Source organism: Labeo rohita, chromosome 14, assembly GCF_022985175.1.
Source record: "Labeo rohita strain BAU-BD-2019 chromosome 14, IGBB_LRoh.1.0, whole genome shotgun sequence".
Taxonomy (NCBI): Eukaryota; Metazoa; Chordata; class Actinopteri; order Cypriniformes; family Cyprinidae; genus Labeo; species Labeo rohita.
Window position 1 is genome coordinate 25,402,064 of NC_066882.1, and position 25,667 is coordinate 25,427,730.

Here is a 25,667-nt window from a genome sequence, read left to right on the forward strand (position 1 = left end):
CAGCATCTGTGTGTATTTGAACCCTTTCCAAAAATGACTGTATGATTCTGAAATCCATCTTTTCACACTGAGAACAACTGAGGAAATCATGCAACTATTACAGAATGTTCGAACACTCACTGTTGCTTCAGAAGGAAACAGTGCATTAAGGGACTTTTGAACAGAATGAAGATGTGTACATTTATCTTATTTTGCCTAAATATTATTATTGTTATTATTATTATTATTATTATTATTTTTCATTTAGTACTGCCCTTCAGAAGCTACAGAAGACAAGAAGACCAAAAAAGTTAAAATTACCCTGATCTTCAAATTCAAAAAGTTTTCGTTCTAAGTGCAAACTGGCCTTAATTAACAACTCGTCATGACATCAGCAGCTTAAATGGTCCCTTTAAATGGCTGCTTCACCTGATAGGCTGCATGTTTCTCTCTCTCCCGGTAAAACCTCTCCGAGACATTCCGCACCCTCCTGAAACTCTTCCACTCACTTTGTCTCAAATTGAAGAATCTGTCTGAGGAGAGAGAGAGAGGGGGGGAGAAAGAGAGAGAGAGAGACGTTAGAGCGTCTCCATCTCCATTGCGCATAGAGAACCGTTTGTGTATCTTTCGTTTCTATGTTTGTTTTATTTGTTCGTAAACACTCTTCCTCTCCAGCCGATCCGGATCGATCGACCCCAGTGACCGGAGGTCGCGGATGACGGATAAGCGTTTGGAGAGCCACTTTCCCTGGATATAACCATGCGACGGGATGTTGGTTAGACAGGCACCGGTCCAAACCATGGATACCTGTCGGAAAGGAGCGATTCTATGTGTGCGAGGATTCTGAGACCCGTCATGCGCTGTTATTGACCTTCACTGCGCGTTTATTTGGAGACATTTGGATCCGATTGGAGAGGTCTTCTCTCTCCGCTAGCGCAAAAACCTATGGAAAAACACATCGTGGGACATGGATAGAGTGATTGAGTCATCTGTGGATCTAGTGCCGATGACCAGAGCTCCTGTCTGAGGTGTGCTGGAGGTTTGGTGGTTTTAGGGAGTTCGTGGTATGTGAACGCAACGACACGCCGCGTCCTCCTCGCCCTGCTGTCCGCGGCGCACAGACGGTAAGCGAAACCTCTTAAAATTACGCGCAACAGACTACGAGTGCGCAGAGAGTGAATTATAATATTTTTATATGCGCGCAGTCGTGTAGTTACATAAATAAAGTTAAATGTAGATGAGACCAGGGTTAGTTGTCACATTTTTCATTCCACTTAAAAGCCTTATATTCATGAAAGTGAATTGTACAGACACGCATCATAAATCTTAAGTACAAAACGTAAACGTTATTGTCTGGATAAAAGACACGGTTGATTGGACACACATTAAACCAATAACGGAGCAAGTCGTCACATGATATGGGGCAAGTTGTCACAATAAGAGGCTGGTGTTTACTGACACTGGTTTGAGAAGAATAACTCTGAACATAAAAAGTAACAGAAAAGCAAATCTGTATGCATTTAAAATGCATTATATGAAACATCGGATTTTCAGTCATCACAATTGATCAGTAAAACAATTTGGCAGATATATATGAAACTCAGCTGATGAAAAGTGATAAAAAAAATAAACAGTAACGTGTGACAACTTGCCCCAACCTAAAATACTGAGAACAAATTCAACATTTCAGTTCAAATCTACCTTATTATACAGTGACTTATGTCTTATTTTTTGTCAGTGTGGCTTAATTATTCAGTAAAACAACAAGGATAACTAAATTCATTAAATTATAGTACTTACTGAAGTGATTTTAGTAAGTTATTTCTTATGAAACTAAATTCATGAAACGGTAATAAAATAAACAAATAAAGTGTGACAACTTGCCCCAGCCTGGCCTCTATGTAAAATACTCAATGCTCAACGTTTCAGTAGTGAATTTTGTATTAATTATATGTCAGTGGGGTTTTAATGCTGTCAGTTGTTCACCCAACAGATATAATAATCATATGATGATATTGGGTTTTCATTAAAATTTGGGTTTTAGTAATTTTAGTACTTATTAAACATATTTTAGTTAGTTGCCAAAACAATACTTTCTTTAATATTTCTTAAAACTATATTTTATGATTCTAGTGTTACTATTATAGCATTTATCTATATTTCAAATGTTTTATTTGTTATGTTTTCAGGTTTAGGAATTTTGTTTTGTGCTTTTGTCTTTTTATTTATTATTTTCTATGTCTATTTTCTATGTAGCTTTATTTTTATCTCAGTTTTAGTAATTTTAGTATTTATTAAACTGATTTTAGTTCATAATTATATGATATTAGGTTTTTAAAAGTCACAAAAAGGAAAAACAACATGCAAAACCACTGCTAAAAACAAGTATTTGTACAATTTGACTCAAAACCTGATCTAGAGCTGACCTATAGACCTTGTGACAACTAGCCCCAATGTCCTTTACACATTATATAATGCATTATATAAAAAAAAAATATTATTTATTTATATTATTTATATTTATTAAAAATATATTTATATTTATTAAAAATAACATTATATATTTCTAATATATATTTAATAAATTATAATGCCTAGACTGTATAGAACATCAATAGGTGTAACTGTAAGATTCACTGTACTGTATGTACCATTATGAATGTACATATCTAGTGCGTATTTGTCTGTTTTAGTCTAGATTCATCATGCTGAGGCAGATGCTGCTGAACTCCACGGCAGCGGCGCGAGACTTCGACCTGATGAGCAACACGCACACGCCGGCACCGCTGAACGTGTCCCATGGGCCCGTGAGCGTCTCGGCCCTCCTGAAGCCCACGGGCCGCGGGAGCGCCCTGCGAGAGGGCGAGCCCGACAAACCGGACCTGGCCACATACGTGGTGATGTGCCTGGTGCTCTTCCTGCTGGTCCTCCTCATTGTCTTCTTCATCAACTGTCAGCTGAGGAACTCTTTCTTCGCCTCCATGCCTTACGACCGCTCACTGCGAGAGGCCCGCAGCTCCTACAAATGACCCTTTTGAGCCCCACAGCGGATGCAAATGGTTTGGATAACAGAACCAGCGGCGGATTGCAACCGAACTGACCCGTGTGATTGATCTGTCTGTATATAATGACTGTTTTGTACTTCTGCACGGCCTTTTATGTCCATATACGGTATATCACGAGTCGTGTGCGTTATGTAAGAGATTATTTTCTTGTACGATGTTGAACCATGATTAAATCTCACATTCATGAGCGTCTGTGTCTGGAAAATGTGCTGATATCGATCACAGCTGATAGGATGAGGTTGTGATGAGCAGAAGCAAACGTGCTTGTGCTGCTCTGTGAGATCATCTCAGCTTTGCGGTCATATGCTTTTTTTAAAATGACTTCACCCTCAGAGCACACAGGTGCCGCCTAGCATTTAAAGGAATTATATCTTCATCCTCATGTCATCATTTACTCACCCTTGTGGGGTTTTTTGTAACTTTTTTATGATTTTCTTTTTTGCACTGAATAGAAAATAAGGAGTTTTAATTAAATCCATGTTCCATGATAGTTTAATATGATTTATATTTTAAAAAGGTTTAATCATTATATTTAGATTTTAGTTTTAGTAATTTTGTTTTGTGCTTTTGTCCTTATTATATTTCTAGTTAGTTTTATTTCAGTTTTAGTAATTTTAGTGTTTATTGAACCTATTTTAGTTTGTTGTCAATATTTCTTTCCATTTTTCTTGAAACAATATTTCATTATTTTAGTATTATGTATATACTATTATAATATTTATTCTTATTTAAAATCTTTTACTTTTATATATTCAATTTTTTTAGTTTAAGGAAAAGTTTAAGGAAATTCATTTTGTCCTTTTGTCCTTTATTATTATTATTATTATTATTATTATTTAGCTTTATTTTTTCAGTTTTAGTAATATTAGTACTTATTAAAATTATTTTATTTTAGTTATTTCTGATCTTCATTATTTAACTATTATTTATATACTATTATAGTATTTATTCATGTTTTAAATATTTTTTTTATATTTTCAGTTTTAATTTTAGTTTAAGGTTTAGGAAATTTGTTTTGTGCTTTTGTCCTTTTTATTGTTACTTTAAAAAATTTACTTAGCTTAATTTTTATTTCAGTTTAAAGGTAATATTAGGTAATATTAGTACTTATTAAACTTATTTTAGTTATTTATTTCTAGTCTTCATAATTAGTATTATTTATATACTATAGTGTTTATTCATATTTCAAAAAAATTTTTTTTTATATTTTATATTATAGTTTTAATTTTAGTTTAAGCTTAATTATTTTGTTTTGTAATTCTTTATCATTTTTAAATGATAGTATTTTATTATTAGTTTGAATATTTTATTTTCATATTTTCATATTTCATATTTCATATTTAATTTTAATTTTTGTTTTAATAGTTTTGTGTATTTTTTAATTTTTATTTTTAAATGATATTGTTCATAAATAGTTTGAATAAGCTTTTATTTTTAGGTTTTTCAATTTTAATTTTAGTTTTACATAATTATAATAATTTAAATAATTTTATTTGTTTACTTTTAAATAATAGTAGTTATTAATAGTTTGTTAATGATTTTGTTGTCATTTTTTATTTTAAATTATAGTATTTATTCATAGTTTGAATAAGATTTTATTTTTAGATTTCAGTTTTCATTTGAATTTTAGCTTTACCAATTTTGTTGTAATTTTTTTTATAGTATTTATTATTGATTTGATTAAGCTGTTATTTTTAGATTTAAGTTTTCATTTAGGTTTTATTCATTTAATAACTTTTGTCATTTTTATCAGTTTCTTTTTAATATTTCTATTCAGCTTTTTAAAAATTGTTTTAGTATTAGTTCAGTTAGTTGCCATTTTTTAATCTTCAAATTTTTAATATTTCAATCTTCATTTATTTTTTTCATCTAATATTTATGTTTATATTAAATACTATTCTATTTTGATCCAATTTTATTTATAAACAAAGATTTTTAATAATTTTAGTTAACAATAGCAACAGTGGTTTGAGCATTTTTCCACCGAAGAAAGTAAGTCATTTGGGTGAGCAAATGATGACAGGATTTTAATTTTGATGCTGAATTGTTTCTTTATAGATCTGAGCTAAAGATTTGAGATTCAACCCCTCTTAAACATCATTATGTCCTGTGAGACACTTGATATGAAAGCAGCAGCTAAATGAGTCCAGCAGCAGTTAGTCTGGCTTCCCCCCAGCTGAGCCCGAATCATCTATCGATGTTTGTCTGACAGTTATTTTATTCTCCCAAAGTTACGTAAGACACCAGCGCCAGCAGAGATATAAATCAATCTGATATCTGTCTTAATCCGCATCCGATGCACCAAAGCCGCGATGACAGACGCAGAGAATCAGGTGCGACTCGATAAGAGAGACGCCGGGCCTATATTACCAAACCAAGACAAATGGATGTGTCTCTTTCCTCAAGAGCCTTTCCAAGCAGCTCACAAAGACTGAGAGAAACCAATGGCCATGACAGAAATATCCAGCTGTTTGGAGGTATAATAAGATACAGTCCTCAAATAACCACAGATTCTGATCAGCAGCGGTGTGTGTGTGTGTGTGTGTGTGTGTGTGTGTGTGTAAGAGAGAGAGAGTTTCTGACCTAGCTACACTTTTGAGAACAACTTTGCTGAAAATGTCCCTAGGACATCTAAAGGAAACTTTCAACTAAAGGAAGAGGGCCTGAAACTCTTAGAAAGGTGTTTTTAAAGGGCAGTTGAGAGGAAAAGCTTAACCTTCAGAAAGTGTTCATTCTCTTCAGAAGTTCACATTAAATCACATGAGCTGGTTGTTATTTGATATGCTATTTCACAGTTTTAACTTTGTTACCTGGTTTATGTAGCATGCGTATAGCAATAAACATTAAATGAACATAAATTATATTTAGAATGGGTGACAGGATACCAGTAATGGGGTTACAGATTTGACTTGAATTAAACACACACTCAATGTATAGTTTAATTTATACTTTAAAAAAAACATATATTAAAAATAAATAAAACAATATATAATAAAATAACTTCAGGTCGAATAAATGAACTTTTGAAGGCTGTCAACCCAAAAATGTTTTTAACATTTTTAAAAATTACTTAAAAGATTTTTCCCCATTTTTAAATAATTTCGGTAAATGAAATTAATATATATATCTTCAAAAGTTTGGGGTCAGAAAGATTTTTTATGTTTTTGAAGTCTCTTCTGCTCACCAAGTCTGCATTTATTTGACTAAAAATACAGTATAAACATTAATATTGCAAAATATTATTACTATTTAAAATAAATGTTTTCTATTTGAATATATTTTAAAAATTAATTTATTCCTGTGGTTTAAAGCTGAATTTTCAGCATCATTAATGCAGTCTTCAGTTCACGATCCTTCAGAAATTATTCTTATATGCTGATTTGCTGCTCAAGAAACATTTTTGTCATTTATTATCAAAGTTGAAAACAGTTGTGCTGCTTCGTATCCTCTGTCCCCCCTCTCTTTTTTAGGATTATGTGATGAAAAGAAAGTTTGAAAGAACAACATTTATTTGTGAAATAAATATTTTGTAACATTATAAATGTCTTTATAGATGCGTGGCTATATTGGCGATACTCGGACGTAAACCATAGCATGGATTGCATGGTAAATGTGTTACTGAATATGTTGTTCTGCTAATTTAACTGTCTAAACCACAGAAAAAACTTGTGGATACTGCTAAATCGTATAGAGAAGGACTTAGTAAGCAGGAAATGGTGCAATATTTTGACAAACTAAAGTTAATAGGTGGTAAAGATACGTATAAGCACTTTTAATTAAGACATTAGCCTAATATTTCACCCACCTGAAATGATGTTGTCAAGATTTTTGTCCTGGAAATCCTGGTTCAGTTTGGCCAACCACAAACGCCTTTTGTTCCTCAGACAGTTTTTTTGCACTCTTCTCCTTGATTTGTTATAACGTTTGGTAGTCTGTAATACTCCAAATGTTCTTCGTGGTCTGACCAACCAGTACAGCCCAAAACACAACAAGACCATTTTCAGCAACAATAGTTAGCATAATATACAAGTTTGGTTTGGTTGCATTGTTTACATTCAGTGCCGCCAATATGTCCGTTTGATGACGTGTCTGAAAAACACCATTTTGCAATATCAAGCAGCTAAACGAGTTGTTTTGTAAAGTTAAAAAATAACAGCTGGATGCTCATTAGTGATGGGTCGCTCTTGAACGATTCGTTCATTTTGCACGAATCTTTAATGTGACTCGGGACGAACGAGTCTTCTCGTGTAGTGATTCGTTCAGCCGCGCATGCGCAACATTCTATTAGGTTCTGTGCTGGAATTAGTTCACCTGTTTCGAATCTCGTTTTCGGACGTAGTATACCAGTGGTATTTGTGTGCTAATTAGCGAAGAGGCTATTGTTTACTTTGTAAAGATGCACATCTTTATGAGAGATGCCATTACGTTCTTATGGACAACATATGCTTTTCGAATTTGTGTTCCCACATCATTAGCAAGTTTGGATCGCTAAATCTTGAATGACTGTCAACTAGTGAAATGACATTTGAACCGAGACATCAGAGCTTGTGTTAAAGGGCATGCCAGATGAAGCCTGGATTCGAGGCTTGTTAACGTAGAAATCACTTTCGTAAAAGCCTCAGTTTCTGTCCAGTCATGTGCGCGATTCACTTTGCGTGTTCTAATGTTCGACCCCAGATCTTTACTTTGTAAGTACATTTTCATTGGGACCTATTTAATAGTTACATTATTAAATACCCAGTCATACAAGTAATATGAAGAATACAAATTATTTCAGGAAAATTAAATATATGCCATATATATGCAATTAATATATGTGTACATTATTCTTCTATTACGTCATATTGATATTCGTACTGACATGGCACTATTCAATGGGTAAATTAATTTATAGTCAGAAATTCAACCAACAAACACACACACGGTTAGGCTTTTATTTGTGCATATAACATGGGTCGATCTATGGAAATTGTGGTGAATGCGTCTTCCGACGTAGCTTTAGTCTTTTGGCTGCTTTATTTTTTTACTAACCACCAGATCGCGCTGTTTTCGACACTCTCGAAGCTTTGAATCTTTTCCCGAAACAGTCAGAGGAAAGTTTCAGTGCTTCACGAGGCTTCATTTGCCCGTCACTCCTGTCAACTGTTGATTGAATATGTCACGTCCCGCTTGTTTACTTTGAACCGGAAGACGCTCCCACTTTTGACGCAAGGCCTCATGGGGCGTAGGAAACTCGTGGATAGCATTATAGTTTTGTCTTGTTTGTAGTGTGATCAACGTTTGTGTAAGCAGTAGATGTGTTAGGGAAGTAACACGTAACATTTGTATTATATTTTGCTAAAATGAACGAAATAACTCGAAAAAAAGATTCGTTCATTTTGCTGAACGAGACTCAAAGGTCCGAGTCGGTGAAATGATCCAAACTTCCCATCACTAAGGCTGATAAGACCAGAAGGCACACCCATAAAATTTACAAATGGCCCACTTTTACGCCAAAAATAAGGTGGATGGACCGCTGTAGACGAGGCCAAAATCATACAGACATTGTGTTCAAAACAAGCTACTGTACATGCAGTGTTACGTGTTTGGTAGTTCATTTTAACTATTTAATATTTCCCACTCACTATTTGTGGTTAAAACACACACAACTGTACACCAGTTGTGCTGAATTAATAAGAAGCATCATAAACACTCTTTGTTCCCGTTATTAACAGAGAAACTGCTTCCTAACGAGACTAATATTTCTAAAACTGGCAAACTTATAGTTATAGTCTTTAAGCTAATCTGCAGTCATAAAGACAACAGAACTGTCTTTATGTGAAAAGCCCTGCATGACAGAGAATGTCCTCATTACTTCACAACAGACCATCATTACCATACATTCTGTCAGTCCGGGGTCCCTTCAGTGTCACACGCTCCTGATGTTTCTTTAGATTTTTTATATATTTTTTTGCGCGCTGGTGGGATTTAGATGAGAGTTTGGGTAAATTGGAGTGTGTGCAGTAGATGATAATGACTCATTGTGAAACTGGGTTGACTTGAGTCAGCACATTCACAAAGAAACACGCCGTGACTGACTGACTGAGGACAATATCAGACTGATTTCTGCAGAACGGGAGGAAATACTATGCATTCGTTTAAAGAGAGAAAATGAGGCATAGGGCTTTCTGCAAAGAGCTTTTCTTTTCTTTTTTTTTTTTTTTTTTTTTTTTTGTCTCTGTGTGACACACACGTAACCGGCCGAAGCCTGTTAATTACACACACCGCTGAATAACACTGATTTAGTCAACTGTCAGCAGCTTCTCTACGGTGTTCCTGAAGTCTGGCATTAAAGTTAATGACATTGAAAAGATGAGCAAAGTAAAACGTCTTTAATGTGCCTTAACCAGCATGAATTCATCAGGATCCGTTCTGCTTTCACCTGTTAATGGGACAAATCAGAAACGAGTAGGCAAATCTAAATTAAGTTTACTGCCTTTTAAACTGCATGGAGTTTGGCCTTTTGAACACGCAGCGGCTGATTATCTTCTTACCAGCAGGTGGCGCGCTTCGCTTAGAAATAAAATAAATGTTAGTGAGGAAGAAATCTAGTTCCTGGATTGTGTTTTATTTTATGTTAGATTAGATTAGATTAGATTAGATTAAAACATGTAATAAAAAATGCTGAATGGCTGCACTAGAAAGAAAAATAAACAGAGAAAATGTTAATTCTTAAATAAATAAAAAATAAATAAATAATCATTAATTAATTTCTACTATTTTAAATCTACAATAAAATAATGGCTGAAGAGTAATCTTAGATTTCCTCTTTTTTATGTTTTTGAAGTCTCTTCTGCTCACCAAGTCTGCATTTATTTGACTAAAAATACTGTATAAAGATTAATATTGCAGAATATTATTACTATTTAAAATAAATGTTTTCTATTTGAATATATTTAAAAAATAATAATAATTTATTCCTGTGGTTTAAAGCTGAATTTTCAGCATCATTACTGCAGTCTTTAGTGTCACATGATCCTTTAGAAATCATTCTTATTTGCTGCTCAAGAAACATTTTTGATTATTATCAAGTTGAAAACAGTTGTACTGCTTCGTATCAATATAAATCTTTTGTAACATTATAAATGTCTTTATTGATGCGTGGCCATATTGGCGATACTTGGACGTAAACCATAGCATGGATTGACTGAATATGTTGTTCTGCTAATTTATGCTTTACCACGGAAAAAAAATATAGAGAATGACTTAGTAAGCAGAAAAGGGCAATATTTTGACAAACTAAAGTTAATAGGTGGTAAAGATACACATAAGCACTTTTAATTAAGATATTAGCCTAATATTTCACCTCCCTGAAATGATAACAACAAACATGAATGTTTGAAGATTCTTGCCCTGGAAATCCTGGTTCATTTTGGCCAACCACAAACACCTTTTGTTCCTCAGACAGTTTTTTGCACACTTCTCCTTGCTTTGTTGTAACTTTTGGTAGTCTGTAATACTCCAAATTTTTCCTGGTATGGCCAATCAGTACAGCCCAAAACATGACTTACTCTTACTCTTGATTTACTCTTCTGTGCATAATATTTGCCCTCATCCCTCCATCAGATATTTATTTCTTATAATGTATAAAAACAAGAATTTTCCAAGAAATATCAGGAATGTGTGACATAAAAACCCATAACCTTTTCACAGAAGTTTGCTCTTATATTTGTTCTTATCTGATAACAGCAAAACAGTTTAAAGGCCAAAGTCGACTTGGGTTTATTGTCATAAAGAGAAAGTGAAACAATGAGCCATGGAGTTCTCTACTCACCATGGCTGCGTTTATTTAACCGAAAAATACAGTACAAAAAATACATATATATATATACTACCATTTTAAATACCTGCTTTTTTATTTTAAAGTGTAATTTATTCCTGTGGTTTAAAGCTGAATTTTCAGCATCATTACTCCACTCTTCAGTGTCACATGATCCTTCAGAAATCATTCTATGTTGATTTGATAATAAGTGTTGAAAACAGTTGTATTTTTACATTTACAGGATTATTTAATGAACGTTCAAAAGAACAGCTTTTTTTTTTTTTTTTTTTTTTAATAGAACTCTTTGGTAACATTATAAATGTCTTTACTGTCACTTTTGATTAACACATCCTTGTTGAATAAAAGTATTAATTACTTAATCGTAATCTCATAAACTTTTTATAAACTTTTTACCAGATGTCATCACAGCTGAATCATTGCAAAACATTATTAGGAAGTCAGTTTTAACATCTGAATAATCCATTATGAGGACGGCTGTGAATCTCATAATGTATGACACTCTTTAATGCTTTTATAACCGTTTTAATACACATTTTATTTAAATGACACGTGAGGGGTCAGCAGGGGTCAGTGTTTATCTACCTGTGTGTGAAATACTCAGGTGTGCGTCTATGCGCATGTTGGCTCCGCCCATCTGACCTGCCCAACACACACAGGAAGAGAGAAAGAGAGAAAGCGGAAAACTTCAGTTGATCTTCTCATGGTAGTTCTTTCGATTTGAGGACTTTACCATGACGCGCCAGGATTTTATATCAATCTTCAGAGGATTTCGTGACAGCTCTATAGATTGACAGCGTAGAACGATAGGGTTTAGAGACTTAACGCATAGTTTGTTTATTCGCGATCGAGATAAACTTGCGCCAAAACGCGCGTTCGGACGCGGAGACTTGTGCACGGAGATCAGCGCGGGCGCGTTGCTGAGTCGCGAAAGGTCCAAAACCAGCACACTTTTGTGATCCGGGCTTCAGGGTTCAAACTTCCCTCCTTTTCCTTTGTGCCGGAGGACGAGCGCAGGCCGGCGGCGCGCAGCAGCAGCAGCACCAGGCCGCGGGTAAAGACGCCCTGAGCGGGCGTGCGAGGATCCACATTTGAGGAATATAAGTGATTTTGCAAAACAAAAATGGATCCAAACTCAGCATCTGGTGGTGCTCCCAAAAGTGGGAAGGACAAGGAGAAAAAAAGCAAGAAGAACTATGAGGACGGAGACGGAAAGAAGAAGTTTGTAAGTGTTTGATGTTCTTATTGTGCTGTCAGTAGTGCAGTGAAGCGTCAGGGTGTTTGTAAATATATTTATGCTCGTACCAGGCTGTTTATTAAACTCAGTGATGTTTGAATTCACATTTTCCTGGAGGTTCTACATGCAAGCATAAAGCTCTGATCAGTTTGAGAAGTTTTGCAGTTTCTCTCTCGCTACGTGCTTCGACTTCTCTGATGAGGAAGTCGAGTGTGAAGTATTTTGAAGGATCACAAAGGGTTAAAATTATCAGTAAGGGACCTCAGACATTCAACGCTAGTAATACTAAAACCTCTTTCAATTCAGAAAACGTTTAACCCCCCACATTTCTAGTTCGATAGCTGTCACGTCTGATGGTAGTGTAAAAATCACACTTTGTAATTATACCATTTTTACCGCTACATGCAACATTGTTTCACTGCGAAATGAAACGTTGTGACTATAACAACATTCCATTTCGAAGTGTAACATTTGAAGTGTGAAACGTAGTGTGACATTTTTTCAGAGCGGTTCCAGTCTAGCATAGTTTCAATCGTGGCGCTGCGTGCTGTCACTCGCAGGTCGGCATCGATTACAGAACAGATTCAGTAACAGGAATTTTATTGCCTTTGGGTAAATAGCACTTGGAAGTTGTGGAACTGGAAAAGCGCGAATGAGAGGGAATTCTGTGACGTCATAAAAGAGTTCTGGAGCTCGTGTGGATGGGGGTGTTGGAGGACACTCGAACGCCCTCGCATCAAGGCTCAAGCCACGCCCACCGGCGTCTGTGTGACTACTACACACAGTATAGTGTTTGAACTTACAGTTCGTTCCCTCGCATCCACATATGTAGCCTATATGTGACCCTGGACCACAAAACCAGTCATAAGGGTCATTTTTTTGAAACTGTGATGTATACATCATCTGAAAGGTGAATAAAGAAGCTTTCCATTGATTTCCATTGATGGGACAATATTTGGCTGAGATACAGTTATTTGAAATCTGAAATCAGAGGGTGCAAAAAAAAAAATCTAAACATAGCTTTTAAAGTTGTTCAAATAAAGTTTTTTTGCAATGCATATTACTAATTAAAAATTACATTTTGATAAGTTAAATTTAGAAATTTTGATTTACAGTAGGAAATGTACAAAATATCTTCATGGAACATGAAAAGCAGTCATTTTCACCCATACAATGTATTTTTGGCTATTGCTGAAAATATACCCGTGCTACTTAAGCCTGTTTTTGTGGTCCAGGGTCACATATGTATACTTTTTACATGTAGTGTGCAAAAAGTTTGAGCAGGCGTAATTTTTTTTGCGGTTGTTTTTTGGTACGTCATAGCTCCAAGAACTACAATGCAGTATGTAAGGGAATTAAATTATATTACATACCTGATTATACACCACATCAGATTGTGAAGAAACTTCATTAAATTAAAGAGAGAGTTCAGCCCTAACTATAGGCGGAAGGAGAACCAACTGAGAACCAAATGGTAAGATTAAAAGCAGGCAAATCTATTATCTACAAACGTCATAAACTTGTTTTTTTAGGAAAGAACCGGACATGAGTAAAATATTTTTAATGTGACTGAATTTGATTTAGAAATTGATAATTATAACATTCCATTTCCACAGTTATTCAAACAGCGAATAAATTCTATACAGAAAGCGACATTATCACTAACCTTGATCTATCGTGAGTTTAAGCGTTTATCTTAATAATCACTGAAGCTGTCTACACTGTGACATTAATCTCTTACTTACATTGTACGTACAACCGCGTTTTTGTTGTTTATGATGAGAATTCAAGAGTTGCGCACGCTCAACAAAACTGATGAGTTTTAGCAATGACTCATCTGAACGCCTCTGATTGGCCATTGCATTCCTAAGCTCAACAGAATCGTGCGTGATTGGTTATAATGCGCAATGCTGTCAAAACGCCTAATTACGGTGCAACATGAGCAGATCTTAATTTAATGCTGCAGTCGACACTTTCTATTCATTTTCACTTTATCAGCAGATGTAATAGATTTAATTTGTTTGTGCAGGTGGCATTTTTGTCCAATTTAGTGGTGTTTTTTTTGCCAATAATTTAAGCCTTCCCTAGCCTTACACACACTCCGCATATGGCCCTCATGCCATCCAAAATGTAGATGAGTTGTTTTTTTGTTTTTTTGTTTTTTCCGTGGGAACCGATGTGGAGAAATGTAGGATTACATCACTTGCTCACCAGTGGATCCTCTCTAGTGAATGGGTGCTGTCAGAATGACAGTCCAAACAGCTGATAAAAACATTAGAATAATCCACACAAATCCAGTCCACCAATTAACGTCTTGTGACGTGTGTGTTTGTAAGAAACAATACCATCAAGGCATTTTTCTTTTAAAGCATCGCTTCTAACCAAAATATCTATAGTCTATAATCTATAATAACACTTCCTCAAGTGCAAAAGTCACCTTGTCTGAATCAGCAGAGAAATATGCACCGATCAAGCACCATTTAAGTGCAGAAACAGTCTAAAACTTGATTTGTTTTTTACAAACACGCAGCTTTTGGCTTCACAAATGGTAATGGATGGATTGGTGTTATGTGAATTACTGCGTTGTTTTTATCAGCTGTTCGGATTCTCATTCTCATGGCACCTATTCATTGCAGATGATCCATTGGTGAGCAACTGATGCATAGCTACATTACTACAAATCTGTTCCCATGAAGAATTAAACTCATCTACATCTTGGATGGCCTGAGGGTGAATACATTTTGAGTGAACTGATTCATTTAGATAGGGAAGTCAGACAGGTTTTTAACACATGGAAATGAAAAGTAAAGTTGAGTGAATTATATTGTAGGCGACAGTATCTCATTCAGTATGTTATGGTTGAATACCGCACATTTTGGCAGTTGTAGTGGGTTATTTTATTGAGAACATAGTAAGATGGTGCCATGCTAATCCAAACAAGATGTTGTTCTAATGGAAAACTGATATTCCATCATTAGCCAGTGTTTCCATAGAGTCCCTAACACACCTGGCATGTTATAGTGAAACTCTACACTGTGATGGGAGGAAACCGTAAACCATCACTGTATGTGTGAACACGTGGGGATCCTGTCTGGTAGAAGCAGGGCACTTCTTTCTACCATAATTGCCACCAAAACACCATACCATTATACATTAACCATAGTCTGCTGTATCACATTTGATATAAATGTTTCTGAGGCCTAAATGTTTAAATGATGCTTATGCTTTTTTTAGCAAGTAAAAGGCCTTTTATTATAACTGTACAAATGTCCACCTTCAGCTCATGCTTCATGTGACTGATTTTTATCAAGTAAACGTACAAATAACTTTGATAATCTTAGTAATATTTCAAGATTAAAACTTACTGAAGCATCTTAGCTTTACTTGATTATCCAGACATCATTTTTTAGAAAAATCATTGAGTATTAAATATGATCATCAGGCTTTTGAGGAATGTTTGTTCATCTCTTAATCATCATTGTATTGCATTACATTATATGTTTTGATTATCAATCTAAGCATTTTAATATCATACTAAGACATATTATTGGAAATATAGAGTGGTGACTGATATCATTTTATGTAAGCATCTGCAGTACTGTTATCAAAATCTGATTGCTTTACAGGCATCAGCATCCGCACCAAATTGCATATTTTTGCTCCGTTTGTGTTTCGGAATAAAACTGATCAGTTTTTTCTTTTTTTGTTCTCACTCTCAGATTATATGAGTCATAAAAGCCTGGTGTCTCAAATATGATACTCAACAAAAACACATATAAACTTTATATATTCCATTTCTTCCATTTCAGAAAATTTTCTGGGAAAAAATAAAATGGAATTTCTAAAAAAGTTGAATTTAGGAGCAAATAAAACAGAAAATGAGAACTCAAAACCGTTTTCCATAGGGCCCTAAATAGATGCTTTTCTCAAAGCTGAGTTTGTATTATCAGTGGCCTTGTGTTGCATCTGAAGTTTAGATGATTTAAAGTCTGCTCTGATAGCTCCGTGTTTAGCTCTCTTGTGATTATTTGTCAGTCCTGAAAGGTCTTAAAGTCCAGAATTTCCATTTCCATCTCAGTTAAGTCACGCTCAGCCCTTCAGACGCTTCATTTGGAAGCGTGTTCACCAGCGTGGAACGGTTTGCGCTTCGGGTCTGGAGCCGAGCGTCCTTGTCTCTCATCTGCCCTCTCCATGGTTTCACTCTCTCCCCTCAGCAAGGATGTCAAAAACGCACCCACTTGCCGCTGGTGTTTTTCTATAACGAGCAGAAGGTCGTGTTTTAGTACGGAAGTCATTTCTGTGAGGGAGATAGGATCAGTGGCTGAATGTCCACAGGTCGCCGCTTACATTTGTCCCCTGCCGAGAGACACCACGGTCCAGCGTCTCTGTTTGATGATGTCATATCCTCTTCCCCTGCCTCTACCTGCTTGTTATGATTACAGATCGTCCCCAGAGATCATAAGTACACGATTTGGATTTTATGTTGTTTAGAGAGCAAACAGTCTTTTGCGTCACGTACGACCCCTCAGCGCTCTCTCGTGCGTGTCGGACCCGTGATCTGCGTTGATCTCAGTGGGGCATCTAAAGCGCTGCAGTTATTCATTAAAAGTTCAAATGTGGGCGAACAGTACGATTTTTAATGTTTTTTTTTTTTTTTTTTTTTTTTTTTTAAATAAAGAACCCACTTCTGCTGACCAAGCCTGCGTTTATTTGATCCAAAGTACATAAAAAACGGTCAAATTTTGACATTTTTTACTATTTAAAATAACAGTTTTTTATTTGAATATATTTTAAAATGTAATTTTGGACTTCTATTTCAGATAAATGCTGTTCTTCTGAGCTTTCTATTCATCAAAGAAACCCAAAAAAATTCAACTCAGCTGTTGTCAACATAATAATAATAATAATAATAATAATAATAATAATAATAATAGATGTTTTTCAGAATATCAGAATATTAATGATTTCTGAAGGATCGTGTGACTGGGCTAATGATGCTAAAATTCAGTTGAAATCACAGGAATAAATTACATTTTAAAATATATTCAAATTGAAAACTGTTATTTTAAATAGTAAAAATATTTAAAAATATTACTGTTTTTGCTGTACTTTGAATCAAATAAATGCAGGCTTGGTGAGCAAAAGAGACTACTTAAAAAAATATATATATATTTAAAAATCTTACTGTTCAAAAGCATTTTGATTAAGTGACAGTAAGCACATTAATAACATTACAAAAGACTATTATTTCAAATCAGTGTTGTTCTTTTGAACTTTGTGTTCATCGAAGAATCCTTAAAAGAAAAAGCATTACTGTTTTTTTTTTTTTTTTTTTTTTTTTTTTTTGGTCACCGTAAATAATATTGCGCACTAATGCGTACAGTTTTTCTCTTCACTGACGAATATAACCTGACAGCTGTAATGCTGCTCTTCTTGATGGTGCTCATGGTTTGTTCCAGAACGTTCCACTGAGGAATACGTCTCACTGAGCACTAGGTTTGTGTGTAAACACCTTGCTAATGCGACATAAGTCTCTTGCGGGGTTCGTGTCCCTCAGGTCAGTGTCTCGGGCAGGTGTAGCTGAGTTTGGCCTCTCAGGACAGATCGATGCTCACAACATTCACTTCTGCAGCTTACAGAGGTGCTAACACTGATGTTTGAGACCGGTCTCACATGTATTTGAAAGGTCAGGTGGAAAACTGCATCAAGTTGCTTGCACCATTGCATACAGCTATCAGATATGACAGAACTCAAACCCTCAGCCCATATGCCAAACTAACATACTAAATGATATTTGATTGTAATGAAACTATTGTGCATTTTTTTTTATTTAAAAACACAACTGTTCAAAAATGTAGGGTCAGTAGGATTTTTAAATATTTTTGAAAGAAGTCTCTTGTGCTCACCAAGGTTGCTTTTAAATAATAAAAATACAGGAGAAAACAATGTTGTGAAATATTATTTTAATTTCAGATCACTGGTTTCTATTTGAATATATTTTAAAATGCAGTTTATTTCTGTGTTGTAAACCTGATTTTTCAACATCATTACTCCAGTCTTCAGTGTCACACGATTCTTCAGAAATCATTCTTATATCCTAAATTTGCTACTCAAGAAGCATTTCTGATTATCAGTGTTGAAAACAGTCATGTGGCTGCTGCATATTTGTGTGGAAACTGTGAATTTTATTTTTCAGGATTTTTGAAAAAAGAAAAAAAAAAAAGTATTTGTTTGAAATAGGAGACTTTTCTAAAAATAAATAAATGTCTTTATTAAATGTCTGTGACCTTTAATCCGTTTAATGCATCCTTGCTGAATATTTTAAATTTCTTTAAAAATAAAATCTTACTGACCCCAAACCTTTGAAAAAGTGTATATTTTTATGTATTTTGATAAAAATAAAGTAGAACGTGATCATATTTATATAATCTTTTTTTAATATATATAAAGGTGTTTATTATGTTTCTATTTACTCTTAAAAATCAGTTTTTGGAGAATTTTAATATTAGACTTTTTTTTTGTCAGCATGGCTTTATTTGTGTCTGTGATGTGAATGGTTTATTTTGTGTATTTACAGTTTACGTTAATGCTGACAGACAGGATAGTTGCTCTACGTGATACTGAAGATAAGCAACGCTCAAATAGACTCACTTCAACAGGCTTCGCTGCCTCTAATTTCTGATTACAATCACAAACCAGTCGAATAACCTCATCTGTCTCACACCCTGACAGAAGCTACCAAAGCCTGTCTGTCCGGGTGACGAAGCAGAGACATTTCGAGGGTGTTTTCTGAATAGATCTAAGTGTTGAACCATATCCCGTATCCCTCTATCCGACAGTGAAACTCTGACGTCCAGGAAAGCATGACTGCTGATTCAGAACTACCGCCTGCGTCTGTTTACAAGCGTTTACCTCACATGCCAGAGCACAAGAAGAGAAAGAACACTTATTCTTCGAAGAATAAGTGTTTGTAGCTCTTTAAAATCAGATCACATTCTCAGACACCACGTGATGTAATTGAGATGCAGTCTGGGAAACATCTCTGAACCCCTCCTCCGCTCATAAAACAACAATGCATTTCATAGAAGCATGTGCTTTAGGAGCGCAGGGCCTCTGCATTGACTTTATAGTGGAAAGAAACTTCTTTTAGTCATTATTCGTGGTGTTTGCCAAGGCAAGGTGTTGCTCATATTTAGTTGGCTGACAGGAAGTGCAGCTGAGGTGACTGAGCCATGCAATGCTGAGAGAAAGAAAGATTCATGGGAAACGGAAGTGCAGAAGTGAACTGAAAGTAAATGTTGAAGAAAATGTGAAATTTGTTGAAATGTAAGGAAGAGAGATTGTTGTTTTGTTGGTGACTCTTCTCCTGTAGGCTTTGTAGAAGTATTTTTAAAAACGTAAACAAAGTATTTTTATGTCTGTAAGTGTGAAAGCAATCTCTTATACTTGCCAAGCCTGCAATCATTTGGTATAAATACTGGAAAAATAGTAGTCTATACATTTCAGTCTATACATTTCTTAATCTTAATGTTGAAAACAGTTGTGCTGCTGCTGCGTTTTTTTTTTTTTTTGTTTTTTTTTTTCAGGATTCTTTGAATAGAAAGTTTGATGGAGGGATGGATAGAGGGATTGATGAATGAATGGATTGATGGATGATAGAGGGATTGATGGGTGATAGGTAGATTGGAAGAGTGGATGATGGAGAGATTGATGAAATGATGGATGGATAAATGGGTGGATGGATGATGGATAGATTGACGGAGGGGTGAATGATAGAGAGATTGAATAGATGGATGATGGATGGATAAATGGGTGGATGGATGATGGATAGATTGGATGGGTGAACGATAGTGAGATTAAATGGATGGGTGGATGGATGGGTGATGGATAGATGGATGATAGGTGGATGGGTTATAGATTAATGGATGATAGAGAGATGGATGGATGGATAGAGAGATAGGTGGATGGATGGATGGATGAATAGATGGGTGATAGAGAGGTTGATGGATGGATGATAGTGATATGGATGACAGGTAGATTGGAATGTGGATGGATGGTTGATAGAGAGACTGATGGATGGGTGGTAGAGAGGTGGATGGATGGATAGAGATGTGTATATATATATAGAGAGAGAGAGAGATGGATGGATGGATGGTCGATAGAGAGACTGATGGATGGGTGGTAGAGAGGTGGATGGATGGATGGATAGAGATGTGTGTATATATATATAGAGAGAGAGAGGGATGGATGGATGGATGGTCGATAGAGAGATTGATGGATGGGTGGTAGAGAGGTGGATGGATAATACAGATGGGTAGATGGATGGCAGATTGATGGATGGATGATCAATGATAGATGAATGATAGACTGAATGGATGATCAATAGATGGATGGATGAATAGATGTATAGATAGATGGACTGATAGAGAGATTGATGGAAGGTGGATGGATGGTGGGAAGATTGATGATAGAGAGATGGATGGATGGTCGATGGATGATAGATTGATGGATGGATGTAGTGCTGCACAATTAATCATATTGCAATCGCGATGTCAGCCGTGAACACATACTTTCTGTCAACCGTTTGCTGATTTTCCATACTGCTAACAACACAAACAAACAAATAAACACAACAGATTAAAATAAAAAAAAAAATCTGACAGTCTCTCAGTATAGGCAGTGCACGTGTGGCGCGCGTGCGTGCGTGTTCACTTGTGTGCGCAGCCTGGAGAGACCAGAAGGAAGATGGATGCCAAGGAGATTGACACTGATCTGGTAGCCAAAAAAAAAAAAAAAAAAAAAAAAACTACCACTGTTATATGGCGATATTTTGGATTTGAGATTACTGACACTGAGCAGAGAGAGGTACTGTGCAAGATTTAGAGGCCCTGGTATTAACATGCGTTTTCGTCGATTTGATCACAAGTGGACAATGCTAAATACAGGTGTAAATAGGGGCGTAAAACGTTTTCAGCTTGTTCACTTTTGACCACATCCACATTTCAAAATCCCGTTTGTGTCCCCCTCACTTTCAAATTCGTTTGTTAAATTAATGTCTTGCATTGTAGAAAACACGCTCAGAATTCGCACGATCGTTAAAACGAAACCGAAAGTAAAACGCGCACGCGCCTTCAAAAGCTATTTTAATACCCGCTTTTAGAGAGCGTTTCCACAGTGCGCGCAAATTAGGCTACATTATATAAATAAATAAATAAATAAATAAATAAATACACACATATATGTGTGTATATATATATATATATATATATATATATATACACACACATATATGTATGTATATATATACACACATATATGTGTATATATATATGTGTGTGTATATATATATATATATATATATATATATATATATATATATATATATATATATGTATATATATATATATATATATATATATATATATATATATATATATATATATATATATATATATATATATATATACGTATATATATATATATATATATATACGTATATGTATATGTGTGTATATATATGTTGTTAATTGTATGTATCCTATAATAGGTTGTGTAGTTGTCTATAGCTCTGTATCATGCTTGAAAAAATTGGCCTCTATTTGCACTTTTGAACATTGAGAGAGTAGCCTAGCCTACTTTGATTATGGCTGCACTTATTGTTTGCACTTAATACTACTATTTTTTGTTTAGACTATTTTTTTATTTATACTTTTTTTATTTATATTTGTAAAAAGATCTTCAGTTAGGAGGTCAAACGTTCTAGAAGCTCATAAGTCATGTACAGTTCTAATGTCTGAAGAGAATCATAAAGACATACTAATGTCTGACATGAAATCATACAGGAGAGACGCCAGTCGGTTGAGTTTGTAATGTATGTAAATGCAGGAATGTGGTCAGAAGTGGTCGAAAGTGGACAGAAGAGATGGATTAAAACCATTGTCCATTGTCCACTTGTGATCCGATCGACCTAAAACATATCCAGTTTCCTTTTCAAAAGAGTTTACACACATAGTATATGTTATATTCTTCATAAATATCTGTTTGTTTGGACAAAATGTTTAAAATATCTTATTTTTGTGAAAATGTGTATGTTTGTATTTATTGTTTTATTTAATTTAGCTATGCTTTTGAGAAAATACGTTTACATGAATGCAAATGCTGTTTCATTTGGTAAAAATCATTTATTTTGAAACCATTTCTAGTGTTACAAATACACATTTCAGCATTATCACTAATCTGTGTGTGCGTTTCCTTAAAAACCCATCAAGTTGATTCACAGTACCATTTATTATAATCGCAATCACGTATCGCAATATTGACATCAATAATCACAATATGAAAATTTTCCCAAATCGTGCAGCCCGTGCAGATGATTGATGGATGGATGAATAGATGTATAGATGGATGACAGATTGATATACAACATCTAGAATCTGTCCGTCTGTTTCTCTGTTTGTTGGTTGTTTATAGTGAAGTTCAGAGTTACGACAATCATATCATCTGCTGACTCACATTCGCGTGTGTGTGATAATGTTTGTTCATGTGTTTTCTTAGAGATGTGTGTTTGCGCAGTTTCAGGAAGTAACGGTTATAACGACAGGAAGTCAGGGTTTACCCTCTCGCTCTTACTCCTGTGCTTTACTGTCACATTATGTTGTGAAGGAGATTGAGGAGTTTAAAGATTTAAACAAATACAGATCTATAAAACACTGAAGATCCAGCTTTCGCTGAGTTGATATTGTGATTGGGTGATGAGAAACACAGAAATGGCTTCAGCCAATCGCAGACTGTTTTAGCTCACCAACAGACAGCTTTGCATATAAACTGAAATTATGTAATGTACAATAGTGGGTTTTGAGGAGCACCTGTGCAGCTGAATCATTAAGAAAGTGCTTTTATCTATAAAGGCAAATGAGTTCAGTGTAAATAAGAGTCTGACTATACAGCTGGTGTGTGATTGTGGGAGTCATAAACGTGACGCATAAACTGGCAACAAGGACCTGAATGGACATTCATTTATTCATTTAGCAAGCTAAAGTCTAGTAGTGTAATTGTACAAATGTTCACCTTCAGCTTGTGCCTATGTCTTTTTGCTGTAAAATCTTAATTAGTAAACATAATATCTTATATTTTGTCAGGAATCTTTCAAGATAATCACTTACTGAAGCAACATAAATGGTCCAGATCAGTGATACTTAATCTTTTTTTTTTTCTCCATTTGTTTCAAAATATCATTAACATGATAGAAAACCAGTGGAAGTCTATGAGATGAGCTCACTAGTGTAGTGTCCAAGGTGTGTGTGTCTCCCTGCCTGGTCAGTGGAATGTGCTCCGTTCAGGCTGAATGGATTAAATCAGGCTGCCAAAGTTGCCGTGTGTGTGTGTGTGTGTGTGTCTGTGAGTGAGTGAGTGAGTGAATGGTATTTAAATAGGTTGTGAGTCAGTGGATTAGATTCTGTGGTTCAGACGCAGGTGCACAGATTTGTGTGTGTGTGTGTTTATGTGTGTGATTATTCGGTGGGTGTGCTAAGGTGTGTTTGGTTCAATAATTAGTCAATCATGCCATTTGACAATGAAATTCCTGTTCAGTTCATAATGACACACATAAAGTGAAGTGGTAACGTGAGATTTTTGTGTGTTTTGTGGCAGTTTGGAATGTGTGTGTGGTTTCTTGTTTATTGCTTATTATCTTCTGGCACAAGTCTTTAATGATGGTTTACTGGTTACAAAATTGGCCCCATATTAATTATGTAATAAAGACAACATTCTTTTAAATGTAAATCATTTTTTAATTAATATTGAGTTAATCTGCAGTTATTATTATTAACTTTACATGTAAATACTTATGTATATAGCTATTAAAATGTTTGTACATCTGTTTGTCAGCAGTGAAATTCCCTTTGACCTGCAATCTCTCATTAACGGACAGATTAATCTGTCTAATCTCCCTCACACACACGTACACACACACACACACACACACACACACATACTGACAGGTGTATTAGGTGGAGTGTGTGAACGTCTGTGATTTCAATCCGCTGTTTGTTTGGCTGTTTGGTGTGTCTGAAGAGTTGTATTTGTGTTTGGCTTACTGAATGTGAATCAAACTCTGATTAATGGAGCCAAGGGTGACCTTTTGTCCTACTTGAACACACACACACACACAGTTTGAATGGCTTGTTGTGAGTTTTAACCCAGCAGATTATCTGTATTGACGAGACACAGGCTTGCAAACACTTGCAGAATATTAAGTGTGTGTTTGTGTTTCAGTGCTGATGTTTCCTAGCTACTTTGAAACTGCAGTTTAACAAACAATTAACAATAATAATAATAATAATAATTAGGGATGTGACGAGATCTCGTGATGATATCCTCGCATTTTGCAGTGTTTACATTAAACACGTTGGATGGACTATACAGTTAAGTTCACCTACACTTTGCAGAATCTGCAAAATGTTAATTATTTTACCAAAATAAGAGGGATCATACAAAGTGCATGTTTTTTTTATTTAGTACTGACCTGAATAAGATATTTCACATAAGACATTTGCATATAGTCCACAAGAGAAAATAATAGTTGAATTTATAAAAATGACCCCAGTCAAAAGTTTACATACACTTGAGATTCGTAATACTGTTGTTACCCGAATGATCCACAGCGGGGGTTTGTTTGTTTGTTTAGTGATAGTTGTTCATGAGTTCCTTAACTGAACAGTTAAACTGCCTGCTGTTTCTCAGAAAAATCCTTCAGGTCCCACAAATTCTTTGGTTTTTCAGCATTTTTGTGTATTTGAACCCTTTCCAGCAATGACTGTATGATTTTGAGATCTATATTTTCACACTGAGGACAACTGAGGGACTCATATGCAACTATTACAGAAGGTTCAAACGCTCACTGATGCTCCAAAAGGAAAAACGTTGCATTAAGAGCCGGGGGTGTAAACTTTTGAATATCATGAAAATGTGTACGTTTTTTTTTTTATTTTGCCTAAATATTAGGGATGTCGCAATACTCAATATAATATTGAACCATTCGGTACGACCTCCACAGTTCAATATGCGCTTGTGAATTGCGTTTTTTCGGTTTTGCATTTAAATAACTTCCTTGTTTTATTTCTCTTGGAATTTGCTGTGTGTGTGCCCGCGATTTCACGTGCTGAAATGAGGAAACGCTTCCCCGCTTATATTTGAAAAAGCAACACACACAGAGCATCTTCCATTCTAATGGTATGCAGTGATAAGCCTTTCTAAACCTGTTGTCCAACAAAAGTTATAAGAACAAAAGTTATAAAAAACATTATAACTTGTTTTTAATTCTCAACATAAGTTGAGTGTTTGAAATAACTTCATTATGAGATCAGACATGGATTCTTATCACAGAATGAGGCAGACGATAAATTCTATGCTCATATTCAATGTAGGTCGATTAGCAATGGAATAGAATGAAATCCATTCTATTTTGCGTAAAAATCGAAAAAATAAAATAAAATAAAAAATAAAACCTCTCAAAAGAAAAAAAGCAGACATATACTAAATCATGCTTTTTTTCAATGTACAGAGGTTT

The 25,667-nt window shown here is 35.0% G+C and overlaps 2 protein-coding genes across 5 annotated transcripts in view; both read left to right on the forward strand.

The window, feature by feature from the left end:
• LOC127175882 (protein diaphanous homolog 1) overlaps positions 1 to 25,667 on the forward strand; it is a 409,358-nt gene that overhangs the window by 257,389 nt on the left and 126,302 nt on the right. For 2 of the 3 annotated variants that reach the window (XM_051127187.1, XM_051127188.1), the window contains exon 1: positions 11,504 to 12,088. The exons of the other annotated variant lie outside the window; for it this stretch is intronic. In XM_051127187.1, the coding sequence (XP_050983144.1) occupies positions 11,987 to 12,088 (102 nt within the window). In that variant the 5' untranslated portion in view covers positions 11,504 to 11,986. Of the gene's footprint in view, positions 1 to 11,503; positions 12,089 to 25,667 lie in introns of those variants that run through there. 3 annotated transcript variants of the gene reach the window in all.
• On the forward strand, positions 326 to 3,232 carry LOC127175894 (small integral membrane protein 32-like). 2 transcript variants are annotated; one of them, XM_051127213.1, is made up of 2 exons: positions 326 to 1,103; positions 2,678 to 3,232. In XM_051127213.1, exon 2 carries the CDS (start codon positions 2,685 to 2,687, stop codon positions 3,006 to 3,008), a length of 324 nt encoding a protein of 107 aa, XP_050983170.1. In that variant the 5' UTR covers positions 326 to 1,103; positions 2,678 to 2,684; the 3' UTR covers positions 3,009 to 3,232. The 2 variants fall into 2 exon arrangements, with proteins under 2 accessions (XP_050983170.1, XP_050983169.1); XM_051127212.1 differs by having other exon boundaries at positions 406 to 1,103; positions 2,673 to 3,232.